Raw genomic sequence first — 20,678 nt, forward strand, 5'->3', positions numbered from 1 at the left:
ATTCCGATTAAGCATCAGGAATAATGTTTGACAGTGGAATGTACTCCCTTAGAAGGTGGTAGACACTCCTTCTTTAGAGGCTTTTAAGCAGAGGTTGGATGACCCTCTGTCATGGATGCTTTAGTTGAGATTCTTGCACTGCAGGCAGTTAGATTAGATGATCCTTGGAGTCTCTTCCACCTCTACAGTTCTATGAAATGATGGCCTAGGGATTGGGACAGTAGACCAGGTGGTTGAAAGAACTGGGTATCTGAATCCAGGCTTTCTTATTTAAAAATGTTGTACAACTGAACATGCATATGGGCACATTTTAAATAGAGGTTTCTATTCAGGTGAAATGTGTTTTCATTGTTTTCTAAACAAAAATTGTTGCGGGGTGAACACCAGCAGGTGTGAGTATGGAGGTGGAATAACCAATCTGTCATGTGTGAAATCCTGAACTTTAAATCTCTCTCTCAGATTATATGAGCCTATATTGGCGTGAGTAATGGTGCATTTCTTTTTCCTATGCCCATAAGCATCAAAGTCACTAAATCTTCATAATATAGTTGTTTGCCAGAAGAACGCATGCCGGCCAGCTAACTGAAATGATAAAATAGGGATGAAATTATAGAAGCAGGGGAAAATACAATGAGAAACTAATTTGAATTATGTTTGATAGGGAACATTCACTGAGCATTTTCATTGCAGGGATATTATGTTCAATCCATTTTGAATCTGTAGCAAGCAAAGTACAAAGACCAGCTTCTGCTACTGCGATGCTACTTTGATGAACATCAAATTAGCTGGAACACACAAACTACAAATAATACAGCCTTGTCACTTTGCAGTTGCTCACTCCAACTTAGTTTAGTCTAGTGGAAAAGGTACAAGTCTTGTTTACAAAACAGAAAGCATTGAAAAGGAGAAGGGGTTACTGCTGTGGGTCTTGAACTGAGAGTCCTGTGGGTCAGAAACTGTTTCCCTGTGACCTGTTTGCTGTGTCACTACTAATGCTGCTTGAAGGAGAATCTGCAGACAATTAAAACTGGAACTCATTCACAGCAGCTGAGAATCCTCCTGACTCGGGGGATTAGATGGTACAGTACCAAATACGAAGATGACAATGACAACGACAACAACAACAACAACAACATGCAACATGCAACCAAAGTCCACTAAAAAGAACTTCAAATAACATCCAAAGTAAGTTTCTGTCAGTCTTCTAAAAATGGTGATCTGTCAGTGCCAGATAAGGGACCATAGGTAAGTGGTAGAGCACACATTTTGCATGCAGGGAGTCTCAGGTTCAATCACTGGCATCTCAGTAGGGATGCAAAAGGCCTCTGTCATTTTCCACTCTGGGGAACTACTGGCAGTCGGAGTAGACAATGTTAAATTAGATGGATTAATGACATGACTCAGTATGGCCAAATTGTCATCATGCTGCTAAATGAGGGCAATGGATCCAAAGGCAGCTCAGCCCTGTGCCAGTTAAGTTCCATTTTGGTACTCTCCACTGTCTGCCACTTGCACACATCCCACTGTTCAACAGGTGGAAGAGGCATCACTCCATAGGTGGTGGCCAGCTGCAGTCTAGCAGAGCTGTGTGGAGGGGCACCTCTGCCTAATCCAACCCCTCCTCCCTGCCTGGCACGAAGGTGGTTTGAATTGCTTTGCCAGACTGTAAGTATGTGGGCAGGGATTGTCTTCTTCTTAATCTGTGTATAGCACTTATAGTAAATTTTAGCCTGTTCGAATCATTGTTAATCATCGCAATCTTTTTCAGGCCTTGCTTTGTGCCTGTCATACGACGCAGAATACTCAGAAAGCAAAAGCAAAATATGGCTGACAAGAGTGTAGCAATTGTTTTACTGAACTAATGTAATTCACCCTAAGATTATCTTTAATATTTTCTGAGTGCAGTAATTTGTGTGAAACGGCAATCAATTTGCTGCAGTAATTGGTGGATGACTGCCTCTTATGCATCATTTAGAGCTTGAGCTAACGGGCCCACTTTGTTTTGCCCTTTCCAACTAATGCACATGGCTCACATAACTTAGCACACTGTGATGGAAGAAGCAGAACAATGCATTTAATTCCCATGCTGAAATTTAACTCTATTGGTAAAATAATTATTTTGAGGGGTGGCAAAAATTCCCATCAACCCAGTATTGACAAATATAAGCCTGATGGTGCAACAGTCAGTAGAAAAGTTTCACATTATTTTGGTCAAATTGTAGAATAACGTCATAGTTTTTTGCTTTGCTCTTTCTTCTAAATAGTAGCCAACGGACTGTAAGTCAAGAGCAAGAGAAGCCAAAAGAAAGTATATACAGTATATTTTATTTCAAGAGGAAAATCTGATTCTGCTTACCAGCACTGTCACTACACGTAGAACCACCCCACGCATGTTATTCTCCAGCCTTCTGTCTGTTAATGAGCCGTTGAGACCGGTGACAGGATTCCAGCAGCCCAGCTGAAACACAGAAAAAGATGTGTCACTCTGTTGATCATGAAATATGAGCAGTTATTAATGTTTAAAGTAGTGATGGGGAAACCTATCAGCCTTGAAGTATGGTTGGACTCCAACTTCCATCAGCCCCAGCCAGCATGACAAATAGTCAAGGATGATGGGAAGGGTAGTTCAACAAGTTTTCCATTCCATGATTAAAAGAGAATATGCTTTGGTTATTATATACACAAAAAACCCATCTCCTATCATCAGTGAAGCAGAAAAGGATACTGACAAGATTACTTCTCCTCTATGAGCCTGTCCACAAATTATTTACAGAGGACATAGACAACATGGTGTCCTCCAGATATTGTGGACAGCATCTCCCAGCATAGGTTTGGGTTATTTATTTATTTATCCTTGGCTATTATTTACGCTGGCTGGGGCTGGTGGGAGTCATAATTTACAATGTCTGTAGAGCACCAGGTTGGATAACCTTGATCACTAGAGAATTTCTTAATTATCCTAATGCCATGTTAGGTTGGCAGAATGGAGAGAACCTACCGTATTCTCTGGCTTCTCCTATAATCTTGAAATCACTGCCCATCTCACCACTTCTTTGTTTTATGAATACTTTTATCCTTGAGAGGCCAAACCGAATACTAGTGGGCCTTTTCACTGCAACGTTAGCTGAGTTGTGTTTGTTAAACAAAAAATAATTTAATAATTCTGAATGAGTAAATTGATTGATTTTTTCCCCCTGAGGTTTTTCAGTGTCTTTTACTGCTGTTTATAGTTGTTTTTACTTACAAGTTTTAAACTGTCTGCAGGCTTGTTGTCCTGAGTGTTTCATTGTATTTTGTGGCTTATTTTGGATTCTGTAAAAGCTGGGATAAAACTGTTTTATACACAGATATGTCCAGGGGTGTGTGTGTGTGTGTGTGTATACACCCATTCTGAGCATCAGTCAATATTGTAAGGGACCAACAGTAATATACATAACAGAGATGGGATTTAGTGTGGACTTGGAAGCCAATGAGGAACATTAAAACAGGGATGGCGAGGTTCTGGCCCATGAACCAAATGTTGCTCACCAGGCTTCTTAGTATGAAAGTTGAGACTATGAGGAATTTCAGTGCTACCCTCATAGATCATTTTTCAGGGATACTTTTTGACATTTGCTCTAGCAACAACTATTCTAGAAAAAGAGTAGTGCACATCCCTTTAAACTGAACTCGCCATTATATGTAGCCATTTCTACAGCAACCTTTTGGGAAATGCTATCCACCGCTGGCCTGTTGCTAAAATGATAAAATTAATGTCTTCTTGCAGATAGGTCACTTTCAGGTTCTTGTTCAGCCTCCCCCTGAAGTTAATGGAGACTTCCTAATTGGTTTAGAATCATCAGAGGAAATCATATGTATTAATAATGTAATTTTTATTCTTTATAAGGTGCCTTCGACACTAGGGTATATGAAATGCATGGAACTGCATCTTAATCATCCTTGGCTAGCAGAACATAAGATGCAGCCAAACCCCTTTATCCAGTGTTTGCAACAGTAGGATACTTTTCAGCAACCTATGAAGGAAATGAGTGCATGGAGAAGTCCATCTATAATCTACAAGAGCTAAGAAAGCTTTCAAAGTGGGATTAGAAGGACAAATGAAGTGCATAGGAATGGCCTAGAGATCTAATCAGCTCCATTGATGGGAGCCTGAATTAGGAAGTTTTTTTTCCTGGCCCTCTAAAAGAAGTTCAAGGGGATACTGAAACAATTTACTCATTAATAAGGAGGTCTGGTGTTTGACAGACCCACAAGATGCCAGGTACAAAATTCCCAAATAAGACTGAAGAATTAGAGTTTATCCACATTTATCTTTTCCCCTGCTCTTTCCAGGCACAGAGCTGCACTTAAAAGCTCTGAATGTGGGATGTTGTGTTTTGTTTTGTTTTTTTGCCTCTGCAAAAACCTGCTTTTTGCAATTGGAGCAAATGTCAATTTGGGCTTTAAGCAGATTGCCGTTTGCTCTGACTGAGCTTTAAAAAGTGGGATTTTGCAGGAAAAGCTCCAGAGCAAAAATGGGTGCCTGGAAAGAGTTGAGGAAAGGGAAGTGTGGATAAACCCTTAGTTTCGGCATGAGTTGCTAAGATGGCAATGTTCAGCCTTCACGGTTGGAGGCAATATGCCCCCGAGTGTCAGTTTTTGGGAATCACAAGTGTGGGGAGAGCACTCTTGTGCTCAGGTCCTTCTTGTGGACTTTCTATAGGCAGCAGCAGGCTGCCACTGTGGGAAATGCATACTCATACTGGATGAGATGGCCTGATCTAGAAGGCTCTTATATTCTTATAAACAGATGGCCTTCTCGGTAGTGGCGCCCGCCCTGTGGAATGCCCTCCCATCAGATGCCAAGGAAATAAGCAGCTATTCTATTCTTAAAAGACACCTGAAGGCAGCCCTGTTTAGGGAAGTTTTTAATATTTAATGCTGTATTGTTTTTAACACTCGATTGGGAGCCGCCCAGAGTGGCTGGGGAAAGTCAGCCAGATGGGCGGGGTATAAATAATAAATTATTATTACTGTATATTATTATAACTGTGTGCTTAGAGGTTAAACTCACATCAGTTCAGTGGTACCTCGGGTTACAGATTCTTCGGGTTACAGATGCTTCAGGTTACAAACTCCGCTAACCCAGAAATAGTACCTTGGGTTAAGAACTTTGCTTCAGGATGGGAACAGAAATCATGCGGCGGCCTCAGGTTAAGAACAGTTTCAGGTTAAGAACGGACATCCAGAACGAATTAAGTTCTTAACCCGAGGTACCACTGTAATCAAAAGAATTAGTGAGTTGCTGAGCATTCCGCTATTAGCATCCTAAGATTTCTGGTGCTCTAATTGCTGAAGCAAAAAAAAAAGACGGGATGATGTATTGGTATCATCTGATCATGAAGAAGGCTTGGTTCACACATGCAGGGTTATCACTTAATGATGCAGTGATGACTTACATGAGCATAATGAACCTTTACAGATAAAATAGCTCAGAAAGAGATTTCATGTCACCTCAAATGCAAAGCTTTCTAATGCATACTATTCATATAGCTATTGAGCTGCCAGTCATTCAATATAGATTCGCATCCAGTGCAGACCCTCCATGTGTCCCTAATTTTCAGGGACAGTACCGGATCTACTGAAGCCATCCTGGTTTCTTTTTTCTTTACAAAATATATACACATTACAAGACATATACGAAGAAAAAAAGAAAGAAAAGAAAGAAACAGAAACATATACAAAAAAGAAGAAAGTTACATTGACTTCCACCGTTGCACATCACTACTCATGTCCAAATTAAGATTTTTTTTTATCTGTCATTTTTTCATCTGACACCCTTTAATACATATTCTGATATCATAAATCTACTCTAAACATAACCAAAATCCATCATTTGTTCCTTGTCTATTTAAATACTCATTAAAGCATTTCCATTGTTTTTGAATTATATTTTTCGGTTTTTGTCTTATCAGATCACCAATCCTGGTTTCTGATTTGATCCTAGAATGTCTTGCTTTTCCTTAGGACGTCCCTATTTTCATCAGAGAAGTGTTGGGGAGGTATGGAGTCATGTGATCCCCAAGCCAGGGAGATAAGTAGCTATACAATCTTTATAAGACATCTGTAGGCAGCCCTGCATAGGGTAGGTTTTTAATGTTTAATGGTTTGTTATGTTTTTATATATGTTGGAAACCACCCAGAGTGTCTGGGGCAACCCAGTAAGATGGGCAGGGCGCAAATAATAAAATTATTATTATTATGGAATAGGACATTCCTATTTTCATTGGAGAAATGTTGGCAGGTATGCAAATGTAGAAAAATAAAATTACGTGCATGGGTGTGTGAACCATCCTAAAGAGAGACTTAAAAATAAGGCCACAGCAGGCCACAATGCATGGCTGGTGGGCTGTGCTGAGCTTGGCAGGTCACGGCTTGTAAGCATTGTTCTGTTATATGTGCTGGGGAAGCTGATGCCAAGAAACTGTCAACGCTTTCAGAAAACAGCATGATTCCCAAAGTTCAGTGAATAAAGCCGTGCCATAAAATCTGGTTTTAAAATGGTTCTATAGATTAGGGGTGGGCAGACATCAGACCTGTGGGATCCACTTTGACATTTTTTTGAAGTAGAATCCTGAGATCAGGGATAGGGAACTTGTGACCCTCCAGATGTTGTTGGATTTCCAACTCCATCAGGCCCAGCCAGCATATGCAATGGTCAAGGATAATGGGAACTGTAGTCCAACAACATTACCTGTGTACATCAGGGGAAACCTATGATCAGCACCACCAAATGCTTTTCTTTCTAAGCAAATAGCAGGCACAGGGTTTCTGATCCAAATGGGAACCACTACAGAGAGGGAAGGCTTAAAGTCCCTCCACCCCTGCCAAGACTCCAATTCAACTTGGTGGGGCGTTGATGCCACCTTTCTGCTCTTTAAAAACTCTATTCATACGATTGTTTATAGTGTGTGTCTTGTCCAGTTTAGTGCCTTTTTTTTGCTCCAGCGTTGTCAGCACTGACCATCTGAATTTGTATGAGAAGGGCCATGTTGTATCACCTCAAAGGCCCATCAAGTCCAGAATTCTGTTCTCACGGTGGCCAACCAGATGCCCATGGAAACCCAGGAAGCAGGACCTGTGCACAACAGCACTCCCCCAATTTGCAATTCCCAGCAACTGCCTTTCTAAGGCACACTGCCTCTGACAGCAAAGGTAGCACATAGTCATTGAGGCTTTTAGCCTTATCCATCATGAATATGTCCAGAATCATTCTAAAGCTATCCAAGTCAGTGGCTATCACTACTTCTTGTGGAAGCAAACTCCATAGTTTAACTGTGCTCTGTTCTTTTTTTCCTGTCCAGCATCAGCTTCATTGGATGTCCTCGGGTTCTAGTTATTCATGAAAGAAGTATTATTAGAGAAAGTGATGTTGGGACATTGTGTAGGGGGGTTGTTGACACATGGTTGCCCTTTATGGCCGCTGTGAGTCACATCCTTAGCACAGCAACTAGTTTGGCCCTCAGGCAACCTTTCCAGTTTCTGTGATTGACATAACGGTGTGGACTACACACTTGCTAATCCACACAAATATCCAAAGGCCAGTCAAAAGTTCAGACTCAAAACATCCATAGATGCATTTCCTTGTGAAAATTAATCATAGCCATCTTACAGATGAAATAAAGGCAAGCCTTCTGCATGAAAAGAGGGATGGAAACTGATGCCAACAGCCAGGTTGAGCTGTAAAAGCACATTAAATTCATTCAGCACTGTGTCATTCTTAGTTACATAAAGAAACTAATTAGAACTTAGATCCAATTAGCATAGCCAAACGTGTTGAAAGTCTAATTACCACAGATACTGTACTGCTCTTGCCAAATGTAAAACCCTGTGAAGTTTGCAGTGAGCCTTTGTTCTCTTCGGAGGTCAGCAAAAGTCCATTTTTAATTATGTTCATTAATGTGTACTTTTTATATAATTAACTTTTCAGCTTAGTCTATTTTAACAGCGCTTTTTTTGTTGTTGTTGTTAAATGATACTATTGAGCTAAGGCAACAAAAGTTTAGCCTGCATCTAATTTCCCTGTTTAAAAGGTACATTTTGCTTTTCAATTATCTTCTTTTAGTTTTCAATTTAATCCTCCAGTTTACATGGCACAATCACGCCTAAAACAAATGTGAGGCTGTACACCACACAAAATATAACATTAATTCCCCACCAGACCTTCAACTCCCCAGGGGTACATGACAATTAATCATGTTAATTAAATCAAAGCATTTATTGATTATGATTTAAACAACTCAGCCTAGTAGAAGTGTAGCTATCAGATCTGTTAATATAAACAGCGTGGCTTAATTTGAGTGTGGACTCAGTCCCTGAACTAGTTGTCAATATCAGCACTGAAGTCTTAGTAACTACCTTAAGGGGTTGTTGTGGAAATACAACGAGCAGGGCACAAAACAATGAGCACTGTCTTGGACTCCCTGGGAAAGGCAGGGCCAGGTATAATAACAGGACCCAGGGTCCATTTTATGAGTCCTTGACACCCTATGATTAAGCAGGAAGAGTGTGACTGTGAACATGTGCAGAATATATTTCCTTCACCACCAAAAGCCTGCTCTCACACCCCTTTCAGCACACAATCACCAAGCTACGCTCTATCAGTAGAGGCTGCCTTCCTGCTACGGCTGTATTCTGTTATTCCATGGGGCTTCATGATCCCACTCCTGAGGTTGTCCAGCTTGCCCCAATCCTGCCCCTACAGAAATAAAGGCTATTTGTACCTAAAAGGTAAAGGTAAAGGTACCCCTGACCGTTAGGTCTAGTCGTGGACAACTCTGGGGTTGTGGTGCTCATCTCGCTCTATAGGCTGAGCTTTTGTCCACAGACAGCTTCTGGGTCATGTGGCCAGCAAACCAGAGCAGTGCATGGAAACACTGTTTACCTTCCTGCTGGAGCGGTACCTATTTATCTACTTGCACTTTGACGTGCTTTTGAACTGCTAGGTGGGCAGGTGCTGGGACCAAACAACGGGAGCTCACCCCGTCGCAGGGATTCGAACCGCTGACCTTCTGATCGGCAAGCCCTAGGCTCAGTGGTTTAGACCACAGCGCCACCCACATCCTGTGAACCTAGTCCTCTATTATGTGAAGGGTAGGACTCTTGTCCCTCTTTCTTTCTCTTTTGGGTCTGTGAACAGGAAAGTCATTAGTACACTTTCTGCCTTTTTGTCTCTACATCTAAAACTCTCCACTTAAGGGCCAAACTAATTGTATGAATGTAATCAGCAAAGCACATTTTTAGAGCTGTCAGAGGGGAGGCTGAGCACCTGCAGGACTGTTAAGGGAAGAAGAAGAAGAGTTTGGATTTGATATCCCGCTTTTCACTACCCAGAGGAGTCTCAAAGTGGCTAACATTCTCCTTTCCCTTCCTCCCCCACAACAAACACTCTGTGAGGTGAGTGGGGCTGAGAGACTTCAAAGAAGTGTGACTAGCCCAAGGTCACCCAGCAGCTGCATGTGGAGGAGCGGAGACACGAACCCGGTCCCCCAGATTACAAGTCTACTGCTCATAACCACTACACCACACTGGCTCTTTTTTTCCTTTCCGGAGTCCCCATGAAAATGTCTCTGAAGCTGCTTTTTGCATAGGTGCTTCAGATATATACGAGAAAAGAAAAGGTGCACCCAGAAGACAGTAATGGAACGATAGATAGATGATAGATAGATAATAGACAGACAGACAGACGATTGGTAGGTAGGTAGGTAGGTAGGAAAAGGCAGAAAGTGTCTGCATTCCTTTCCAATATTTGCAATAAAATAAAAGAAAAGCACTTTTAAAAACAACACCATGCTGGGAGCTTATTCAACAGCTGTAAATGGTGATGTGCCTTAAAAATGGTTTGAGCAGGCAATGAGGGGAAAGTGGTCCACCATTCATTGAAAAAGGAAAGGCAGAAATTACTGCCAAATGAACTTAAAGCAATAAGAGAAATAACTCCAAACGTAGCCACTGCATCCGTGTGCTTCACAGCCAAAGGGTTCCTTTTATAATCCCCATGATGACAAAGGAAAAGCAAAGGCTGACTGCACTTGGGGATCAATTTTAAAACATACATCATTCCCCTTTGCGCTTGTTTGTAACATGATCATTATGTCTCAGGTGGGGGGTGGGGGGGCAGCAATTGACAGACCCCTAGCAGAATCCTTTTTCTGTGCAAAACTGAGGCAAGGGGCTAAGTTCAGCAGGAAAGGACAAACCATATTTGGTCTTCTGAATTTGGTCTCCACTTAAAAGGTCCCAGAGCCAGTTTGCACATCTCTCAGCAGTAGTTTCGTTACTTCTTATTAAGGATGGAGAAGCCCATTTTAAATAAAAAATTAATGGTTCTGCTTTGCCCACATCAGGCCATCTCTTTCATTGAGTGCGCTCTTATGTCAAGACATTTGTGCAATGTCCCTTCCATAAAAAAGTTTATGTTTATGTGCTGTAATTATATTACATTATATGAGATTTATAGTATTAGTATTATTTAATCTATATGCTGCTTAATGCTAAAATAGGCGTCTAAGCAGTTTACAAGTATAAAATTGCACAAGCATTAAAATATAAACATCCAGAATTAAAACACACAATAAAACTATCCTATTAAAACATTAAAGTGGACATCCACAATTATAATACACAGAAAAATAATCCCATTAAAAATAACAGAGTAATGAAAGCAGGAGGCTCAGGTTGAAAGATCAAGGGCTGCATATAATTTTATACTTAGAGTAATGTATATAAATATGCAAGAACTGTTTGTATTTTTAGTGGAACCAGCAAAAAAATATGATTCATTTCTTGTCAAGATCTAGAAGCTAAACAGGGATTTTTTAAAATCCATGTGGATTAACTCAAAATCAAGATTTTCAGAAAATCCCATCCTTGCTTCAGACAGAATATGCAAAGTGAGTTCTTGCCCTTCACAGCTATGGTGAGATTTATCAGGTCCAGAAGGCATATGAGGTCAGTGGATCTCACCACAGATTAGATGTATCATGTATTTCTACATTGCCTGTTGCTTGGGGATAAAACTCTTCTCAATTAGACTTGCAAAATAACTCTTGAGAGGAGCAACAGTTGATGTTACTAGGACTGTTGGTTCACCAGTCTGAGTTAGTATGTGGCAGGCACTTCATAGCAGCATGACACTCCACAACTGAAGAAAGTACTACCTACAATTTACATTACTCCAAGTTATGGCACCCTACCCCACATCTTGCATTTGAAGCTGGAAGGCCAGCTTCCAGTAGCTCTTAATTTTAAGGGTCAAACTCAAGAGATGAACGTTTGCATTTCCAGTTCATAAAGGAAGGGACGCTATAGAGTTTTGGGCTGCAATCATATATGCATTGGAAAGAAATTCTGCTGAAATCAGTGGAACTTATCTGAAAGCCAGCAAGGTTACAATTAAAATGTTAGTACACAGGAGTGTGAGATCCGTGGAAATGTGGTGAAAATGGAGAGGGACAGGATGCACAAGCAACTTGCACAACTCCACCCTGCAAAAGGATCACGTAGATGACAATTGTACTTCCTAGTCTCCCGGCTGCAATCATCACATCCAAAATGGCTCTGTTTCTAAGGCACTGAAATGCTCATCCATTCCACAGCACCATGATGTTCTGTGATATGAAATAACCCCTTTAAAATGAAGGATGACCCTTAAAATATGGGGCATCTGGCCAACCTACGTGTACTATAGAAGCTGCAAATCACTGGCTATTGCCAGCCATATTGTCTAATACCAGTAAGACAGGCTTCTCCTAGGAAATGTAGATTTATGGTGTGGGCTTTTTCTCCCCCTCTCTTTTTAATCTTGATGCATCCTGGCTAGTCCATGAGAGATGAGCTGGGCTTTGATGGCACCCAGAGTGCAAAAAGTCACAGGCAGGAATGAGGATATGGAAAACAATGAGGGTGCTAATGGAAATAAGTGACACTTCTCTCTTGTTTCAGGGCTTGCAAAATGTTGCAAAAATGTTCAAGGAGGAAGGGGTATATCATTTCATAAACAGACCCCTTGCTTCAAAACAAAACTCAGGCAGACATTTCCACCAATATTTTAGTGTTTCTATGCAGTTTCACCGTAATCTAAATGCTCTCTATACTAGTAGTAACAGCTGGCTATATTATATAGTGTGATCCTGCTGGAAGTGTATAGCTGTGGTCTAGCTCAAAGCTATGGTTTTCCCAGTAGTAATGTACGGAAGTGAGAGCTGGACCATAAAGAAGGCTGATCGCCGAAGAATTGATGCTTTTGAATTATGGTGCTGGAGGAGACTCTTGAGAGTCCCATGGACTGCAAGAAGATCAAACCTATCCATTCTCAAAGAAATCGGCCCTGAGTGCTCACTAGAAGGACAGATCCTGAAGTTGAGGCTCCAGTACTTTGGCCACCTCATGAGAAGAGAAGACTCCCTGGAAAAGACCCTGATGTTGGGAAAGATGGAGGGCACAAGGAGAAGGGGACGACAAAGGATGAGATGGTTGGACAGTATTCTCGAAGCTACTAACATGAGTTTGGCCAAACTGCGGGAGGCAGTGAATGATAGGCGTGCCTGGCGTGCTCTGGTCCATGGGGTCACGAAGAGTCGGACACGACTGAACGACTGAACAACAACAACAACAACAGCTCAAAGCCTCCACAGTAGTATTTGTTTACATGGTTCCATAGGCTCTTGACATATCCAGCTATTAACCATTTCACTTGCAATTGCAAATGTATGTATCCAGTCTAATTAAACCTTTCTTAAAGAACAAGAAATGCATGTAAATCTTCTTAATCAGTTAGGAAGCTGCTTTTCATGCTTTCTGCTTTCAAGGAAACCTTTCCACAAAAACCTGTCAGCCAAAGCCCTCTTCAGAAATCATTCACAGTGTCAATGTGCCCTTGACTCTGTTCTCCTTATCTCCGTGCACTCAACAGCAGGTTTGGAGGGGAACCTAAGCATGCAGAGCTGAGGGTGTGTAAGCTTCTCCATGCGATTCTGAGCCCTGATTACAAAGGGCTCCCAGTCGTGTGGAGGAACTTACACATAAACACAAGTCAGGGAGTGGAGTCATTTGACATGGAGATCCTCTAGTGCAGGCATAGGCAAACTCGGCCCTCCAGATGTTTTGAGACCACTGGTCCTGTTAGCTAGGGATGATGGGAGTTGTAGTCCCAAAACATCTGGAGGGCCATGTTTGCCTATGCCTGCTCTAGTGGGTGCTGCAGGGGCATCTCCCTCCTCGCTTCATGCATTCACATGGAGCATGGGCTTATCACTGTGTCTGAACTTAGAATGCACCCTTGAACTCGCCAAGCCATTCCCTGCAGCTGTGCAATGCAGAGTCAATGCAGAACAGGGCTGTAGGCACAGGTGGGTATTTCAGCCCCCAATGCAGAATTCGGCACTACTATCACATATGAACACTTAGAGACCATAAAATGCCTATCTAGAGGCAGGAGAAATAGAAAAATTGGTGATGATTGGGCATGTGTGTCTTTGAGGGGTTCTTGCCTACCATTTCTAAACATCCCACATGAAACAGCAAAAGACTCATTTTGGGCTGGTAGGTACTCACCAGTGCTTAGCTACGCTCAAGTTTTGATGGATCAAATTATTTCATAATTTGTGGGTTAGTGTTATACCCAAGAGCATATTCACTTTGCACTTATGCATTCCATGGTGCAGTCAAACAATTATGGATTTAATTACCCTACAGCTCCCCCCGCCCCATCCCACAAACACACAAAATAATGTGCAACAATTGTTCCAGTGTTTTGTGAGTCTTTTGGCACTAGAGAATGATTGGGTCCCCTTTGGTCAGGGGTAGGCAACCTAAGGCCCGGGGGATGGATGTGGCCCAATCGCCTTCTAAATCTGGCCCGCAGACGGTCCGGGAATCAGCGTGTTTTTACATGAGTAGAATGTGTCCTTTTATTTAAAATGCATCTCTGGGTTATTTGTGGGGCCTGCCTGGTGTTTTTACATGAGTAGAATGTGTCCTTTTATTTAAAATGCATCTCTGGGTTATTTGTGGGGCATAGGAATTCGTTCATTTCTCCCCAAAAAATATAGTCCGGCCCACCACGTGGTCTGAGGGACGGTGGACCGGCCCATGGCTGAAAAAGCTTGCTGACCCCTGCCTTTGGTGCTGCCTGTTTAACAGCACCCTACTCATTTTTATTTTTATTTTTAAACCCTAGTTTGAGGCGGCAGGTGAGATGTTCTCTGCTGAATGAAGCCTGGCTTTCTGCCATTAAGTAGCCTACTATCCCTGATGACACTACTCTTCCTATTAAATTATTTACTGTTCAAGTGGACTAAAGAATGATTTGAAAGGATAGAAGGAGGAGCCTTGTTTGGTTTACACATGCAAGCATCTTAAGGCAATCATTCAGGAGCCATTACAGGCTTTGCTCTGAATGCAGTAAAGGTGTTGGTTCTCATTACAATCTGTAAGCTTGTCACCAAAGCCTACCTTCTGTAATCATCTAAATGGCAGATAGTACATTGTAAGCATCATGGCAGCTTTATATAAAAAATAATAATAATAACAAAGAATCCTTGCACTGGGGGTGGGGGTGGGGAGAGTAAGCCATTCCCTTAAATGATGGGATGAACGAGTGGAAAGCTCTTGTCAGCCTGCAGAACAGCTGAATCGGTAAAATACATTTTGATTATGGAGAAAAATCACTGCAGTAATGACACTGAGGTTTGCCACAAAAACAAGTTAGCAATTTATCCTTGAGATTAAATTATAGCTGTGCTATAAATCTCTCTCATAAGAGAAAGGAAACATGTTGCTTGGAACATTATATTCTCTAATCAGATCTGGATTAGTATTTATATGTCACCGGACTTATATTAATGCAGTGCTTCCCAGACTTCTGATAATGGATGAAATCTTTATTTCATCATTGAAACTCATTCTAAAAACATCTAGTGGTAAAAGTAAGTATTCTCTTGACTTCATGTGGAGGGGCACCCTAGGCCTGGACCAAATTGCACCCCAGACTTTGGGATAATTTATTTTTCATTACAGAGCCTATTCACATAGCATGTTTTGTCACTCTGTCATGTAAAATGATACATTTGCATGCTAGCACCTGAAAATCTTTATTTATTCATGCCATAGAAAAAGTCTGCACTACCTGCTTGAGCTGCTCAGTGGATAATTGAACCGACAGCCAGGGGAGCGTTTTCTAGTTGTTAAAAGTCATCTACAACAGGTACATCCCATGTCAGGTCCAGAACTGAAGTGGCCCCCTGGCAACTGGAGGAATGGCAGGCAGTGACACCAACAGATAGGCTGAGCCAGAGCCAAAGACAAGCAGGATCAACTAATTCTAGTCCTGTCACCAATGTCAGCTCTGATGAGTTCTACAAGGGGCAACAGTGAGACCTAGGGAAGAGGACGGTGACAAGCACTGCCACCACCTGGCACCTGGGGAGATGGCTTAATGGCAGAGGTTGGTGGGACAGTGCCCCATTTGCCCAAATGGAAGGGCTTCTACTCTCAAGTGGATCTCCTTCTGATTCACGTCACCTGCTTCTCTTCTTTTAGGCAACTCTGTTTTATCTGGTGATGGCAGCACTGAGCAACTGGAAACCACCTTTGAAAATTTTCACAATGCTCCTGAACAGCACATCTCCAAAGCTGCTGTGCTCAGGTCTGATGAGGGTGACAAGGTCAGAGGTTGTAGCACTCCAGAGAAATCCGAGTGAGCAGCTTGCTCCAACAAAGTTTGAGAGCTAGCTGGGCCCTTTTAAACCTCTGCCCTCCAGTCTACCTCTCCCCTAACTTTAGTTTCTTAAAGGGCCAGCCATCTGTTCTAAAAGATTAACATTCTTGAGATAAGCAATAAGTATCTAAGTGGGGTGGGGAGAAAGCACCTCTGTTAAATGACAGAGAATACATTCATTATATAAAGCATAAGCATAAGCAATTAGCCTACTAACATTAGTCCTGATTGAAACACTTTGGCGTGAGGTGCTTTCATTAACTGTGTTGACAGTCACTATCTATTATTCCTTTTGCCTGCACTGCCATTGCACTTCTAGTACACAATAATATCTGACACATGTTGAACCATACTGAAAATGTCACCATCTATTTTTAAGGGTAGTAGAAAACAAACCATTTCATAAGATGGGTTGGCTTTGCAAACATGTGGCATCACATGACCTGTTCTAAATTAGAGCTCCCATGGTTTATGGTCTCACATCTGGTGGTTGAGGAATCACAGCCTTAGTCCTGAAAAACTCCTTGGGTTGATCAGACCAAATGTCTGCCCATCCTTAACTCTAGAGTGCTAGAGGATCTGCCTTGCACGTAGGTCCCAGGTTCAATGTCTGCCAACTCCAGATAGAGCTGGAAGAGTACCCTATCTGAAACCCTGTCTGAATGCAGCTGCCACTCAGTATAGACAGTACCAAGCTAGACCACCCATCGGGCTCAGTATAAGGCGGATTCTTATGCTCTGATCGATTGATTCAAATTACTTATATTCCACATTTCATGGCAAATCCTTCTTAATGCTTAACTATCTTAATGATAGCTTGCTTCACATACCAAGGAGGAACATTGTGCTTCATTCAAGAGGCCATGGAGCTGGATTTAAGAACAATGAAGAAGTGTGCTCAGCAATGGCAGCTGGCAACTAGATGGAGTGGGTTCCCACCTGGAGCTATACCAAGGCATTGTGCGGGATGTAGATGCCTTTGGGAAGTTCCTGATTAAGACATGAAACCCCTTCCCATTATTTGTCTCCAGTGTTCAAAACATAGCCTGCTCTGAACATGGACACCCCCCTAGATAGCTAACTTGCTACAGGAGCAGAGATTAGTTTGTGCAGGTGAGAGCTCAAACATTTTAAAAATGAGACTTTTTGAAGACTTATAGGCAAAGCAGCCTGGAGTACTATTACCAGTGTCTTGTCCAAAGTTTAAATCCTGGAAGGGAACTGCGCCCTCCTAAGTGTTTTTTCAAAGACACTTTGAAAAACTCTTGTTTCCATATTTTCCAGTAAGCTGATCTTCTATCCATCAAACAGATTATACTGCTGAAGCCTGTATAAATTATAAACTTGCTTTGTTGCATTTCCCCTCACAGAGGGATAGAATTCATAAGGCTGCAGAACAAAACAGCTGGATTATGGCTTTACTTTTTTTAAAGCATTTATTATATTACTGTGAACTGAACCTCAGAGATAAAAAAATAAAAATAAAATTATTTTGTTCTCTGGAGAAGACCGCACAGCGCAGGAATTTCTGGGAACATTCCAGTGCATAAATCATATTGATGGAGGCCTGTGATTCCTGTACCTTGGGCTTTGTGAAGTGGCTTCTGATTGATTAGATGATCGGCATCTGCCAGCTAATTGTAGCTGAGATATTAATATTTATTGGGTCTTATTAGGTGAATCCCCGAAGAGCCTGCAATATGGCACTTGTTGGGTAATATAAAAAGAGTGCCGTTCAACATTCCACCACCCCACAAATATCATTTGGCACAGTGAAGAGTACAGAGCTACTGATTGGATGTTCATGCCAAGTGAATAACATTAAATTTATCTCCTTCAGTGTTTTGGAAATTCTGAGGCTTCTGTGTTGCATTGTGGTCTTCTTTCTTTTCTGTGTAACTAAACCTAGATATAAAACCTCATCTGAATTTAGACACTTTTTAGAAAGAAAAAGATAAAAAAAACTACCAGAGAATAGAAAAATAAATTACTTCAGGCAGTCAGGAAGTAGCCAGAAGCCTTTTCTAACTAGACTGTGGCACATAAATGTGTGTAATTTTTATATGACCAGTCAGTCGCCTGGTGGGCTAACCTGGGTGTTTGCTGCAGACCTAACCACAAACTAACTTAATTGCTAGTGTACCATTAATCCCCAGGTGCCACCATCTTCACTGCTAGCTAGAGATGGGCAAATCTGTCAATTTCAGTTTCTCTCTGTCTCTCATTCGTCAAATCTTAAATTCAAATTTGTAGTAATATACACACATTTATATGCAATTTTGCCCAATACAGTGGTACCTCTGGTTATGAACTTAATTCATTCCGGAGGTCCGTTCTTAACCTGAAACTGTTATTAACCTGAGGTACCACTTTAGCTAATGGGGCCTCCCGCTGCTGCTGCACTGCCAGAGCACGATTTCTGTTCTTATTCTGAAGCAAAGTTCTTAACCTGAAGCGTTATTTCTGGGTTAGCGGAGTATGTAACCTGAAGCGTATGTAACCCGAGGTACCACTGTATACACATTTTTGCAAAGCGATGTTCCAAAACAACCTATGTTATTTAAAAAAAAACACATTTCTACGGACACTTTATCCTAGCATATGCATTTTTGTACAACTGCTTGGATGTAGAATTGCACTGAAAAATTCAGAGAATTTCAAATTTTGAATGGCAGGTGTGTTTCAGTTTGCGTATTGTTTTGGAAAGTGTGAACTGGGTAACTTTGCATTCAAATGAAAACAGAATCAAATATCCCCCCCCCCCACAATTGCTACTTCTATTACACAAAAGCCCTCTTTGTGCAATCTGCCTGAACACACAAGGCAAAAAGTGTGCAGGGAGATTTGGGCATTTCTGCTTGCCTAGTCCCTATGTGATCTGAGTGCACCTGCTCCACTCCTGACATTTTCATGTTGTCTGGGATGGCCTGAAAGAGACTTCTAAGCACGTTTGGGTGATGGACAGTTATCTACGCATTTATCACTGTGTATCTTCATCACATGGCAGAATTTCAAACAAAGATGTGCTCTCCCAACCCCACGTTCCCAGGGTGTTAGCACTACTGTCTCAGGGACGTCTATGCTGGCTCGGCCATGTCCACAGAATGGCAGAATGTCCAAGGACATACTCCAAGGGGAGCTGGCTTCAAGCAGCATTGGCCAACCAATTCTGCATTACAAAGATGTCTGCAAATGTGACATGAAGGTTGGCAACATCAACTGCGGCTTGCGGACAACTGCAGTGCCCGGATATAGTCCGTTAGGTCATATACCCACACCAATGACCCAAAGAGAAATGACTGCTGGGAGGAACAGAAATAATAAACTCTGTGGTGCACCTGCATCAGCAGAACAGATGCCTTCGTTTGCCCCAGCTACAACAAGACACATCTCTCCTGTATCCGTCTCTACAGCCACAGCAGATGCTGCAACCCTCAAACACCTTGGCTTCACCCCAACCCCCAAGGCACACTCCTCCATTGTCTCCCAAGACCAATGGATGTCAACAACAGTATTCTGAATATGTATTTTTTGTCCAGCTGTTCTAGAGGCAAAATGACATGAAAGGAAACTTCACAGTCCAATCCTAGCCATGCCTACTCAAAAGTAAGGCATACTCCTAGGTTAGTGGAGTTAGGATTGCAGCCTTAGACAGCTTGCCCATTGGCCCTTCAAAACCCTTGAGCCAACTCTGATGGAGGACACTAAAATGTGAAGGCTAGAATAACTGACTTTCACATAAGTTCACTTAGGCTACAGTTCTAAGCATACATATTAAGAAAGTACCGTATTTTTGTTTATAAGACTAGGTTCCCCCCTAAAAACAATGTCAAAAATTAGGGGGCGTCCTATACACTGATTGGTTCAAAATTGGGAAAGGAGTACGACAAGGCTGTATATTGTCTCCCTGCTTATTTAACTTATATGCAGAATTCATCATGCGAAAGGCTGGGCTGGATGAATCCCAAACCGGAATTAAGATTGCCGGAAAAAATATCAACAACCTCAGATATGCTGATGATACAACCTTGATGGCAGAAAGTGAGGAGGAATTGAAGAACCTTTTAATGAGGGTGAAAGAGGAAAGTGCAAAATATGGTCTGAAGCTCAACATCAAAAAAACTAAGATCATGGCCACTGGTCCCATCACCTCCTGGCAAATAGAAGGGGAAGAAATGGAGGCAGTGAGAGATTTCACTTTCTTGGGTTCCATGATCACTGCAGATGGTGACAGCAGTCACGAAATTAGAAGACGCCTGCTTCTTGGGAGAAAAGCAATGACAAACCTAGACAGCATCTTAAAAAGCAAAGACATCACCTTGCCAACAAAGGTCCGTATAGTTAAAGCTATGGTTTTCCCAGTGGTGATGTACGGAAGTGAGAGCTGGACCATCAAGAAGGCTGATCGCCGAAGAATTGATGCTTTTGAGTTGTGGTGCTGGAGGAGACTCTTGAGAGTCCCATGGACTGCAAGAAGATCAAACCTATCCATTCTCAAGGAAATCGGCCCTGAGTGCTCACTAGAAGGACAGATCCTGAAGTTGAGGCTCCAGTACTTTGGCCACCTCATGAGAAGAGAAGACTCCCTGGAAAAGACCCTGATGTTGGGAAAGATGGAGGGCACAAGGAGAAGGCGACGGCAAAGGATGAGATGGTTGGACAGTATTCTCGAAGCTACTAACATGAGTTTGGCCAAACTGCGGGAGGCGGTGAAGGATAGGCGTGCCTGGCGTGCTCTGGTCCATGGGGTCACGAAGAGTCGGACACGACTGAACGACTGAACAACAACAACATACACGGATAGTGCCAAGGGTGGATTGACGATTCATGAGTCCCCAAAAATAGGGGGCGTCTTATACATGGGGGTGTCATAGTCAGAAAAATACGGTAAAAACCTGATGTGCTTGCATTGGCATTCTTG

The 20,678-nt window shown here is 42.1% G+C and overlaps 1 protein-coding gene across 4 annotated transcripts in view; it reads right to left on the reverse strand.

The window, feature by feature from the left end:
* Nucleotides 1-20,678, reverse strand: part of GRID2 (glutamate ionotropic receptor delta type subunit 2) — a 657,599-nt gene that overhangs the window by 200,839 nt on the left and 436,082 nt on the right. For all 4 annotated transcript variants that reach the window (XM_033160571.1, XM_033160569.1, XM_033160568.1 and 1 more), the window contains exon 8: nucleotides 2,357-2,458. In XM_033160571.1, coding sequence (XP_033016462.1) covers nucleotides 2,357-2,458 — 102 coding nt within the window. The remainder of the gene's footprint in view (nucleotides 1-2,356; nucleotides 2,459-20,678) is intronic.

The sequence above is a fragment of the Lacerta agilis genome, chromosome 9, assembly GCF_009819535.1.
Source record: "Lacerta agilis isolate rLacAgi1 chromosome 9, rLacAgi1.pri, whole genome shotgun sequence".
Lineage (NCBI taxonomy): Eukaryota > Metazoa > Chordata > Lepidosauria > Squamata > Lacertidae > Lacerta > Lacerta agilis.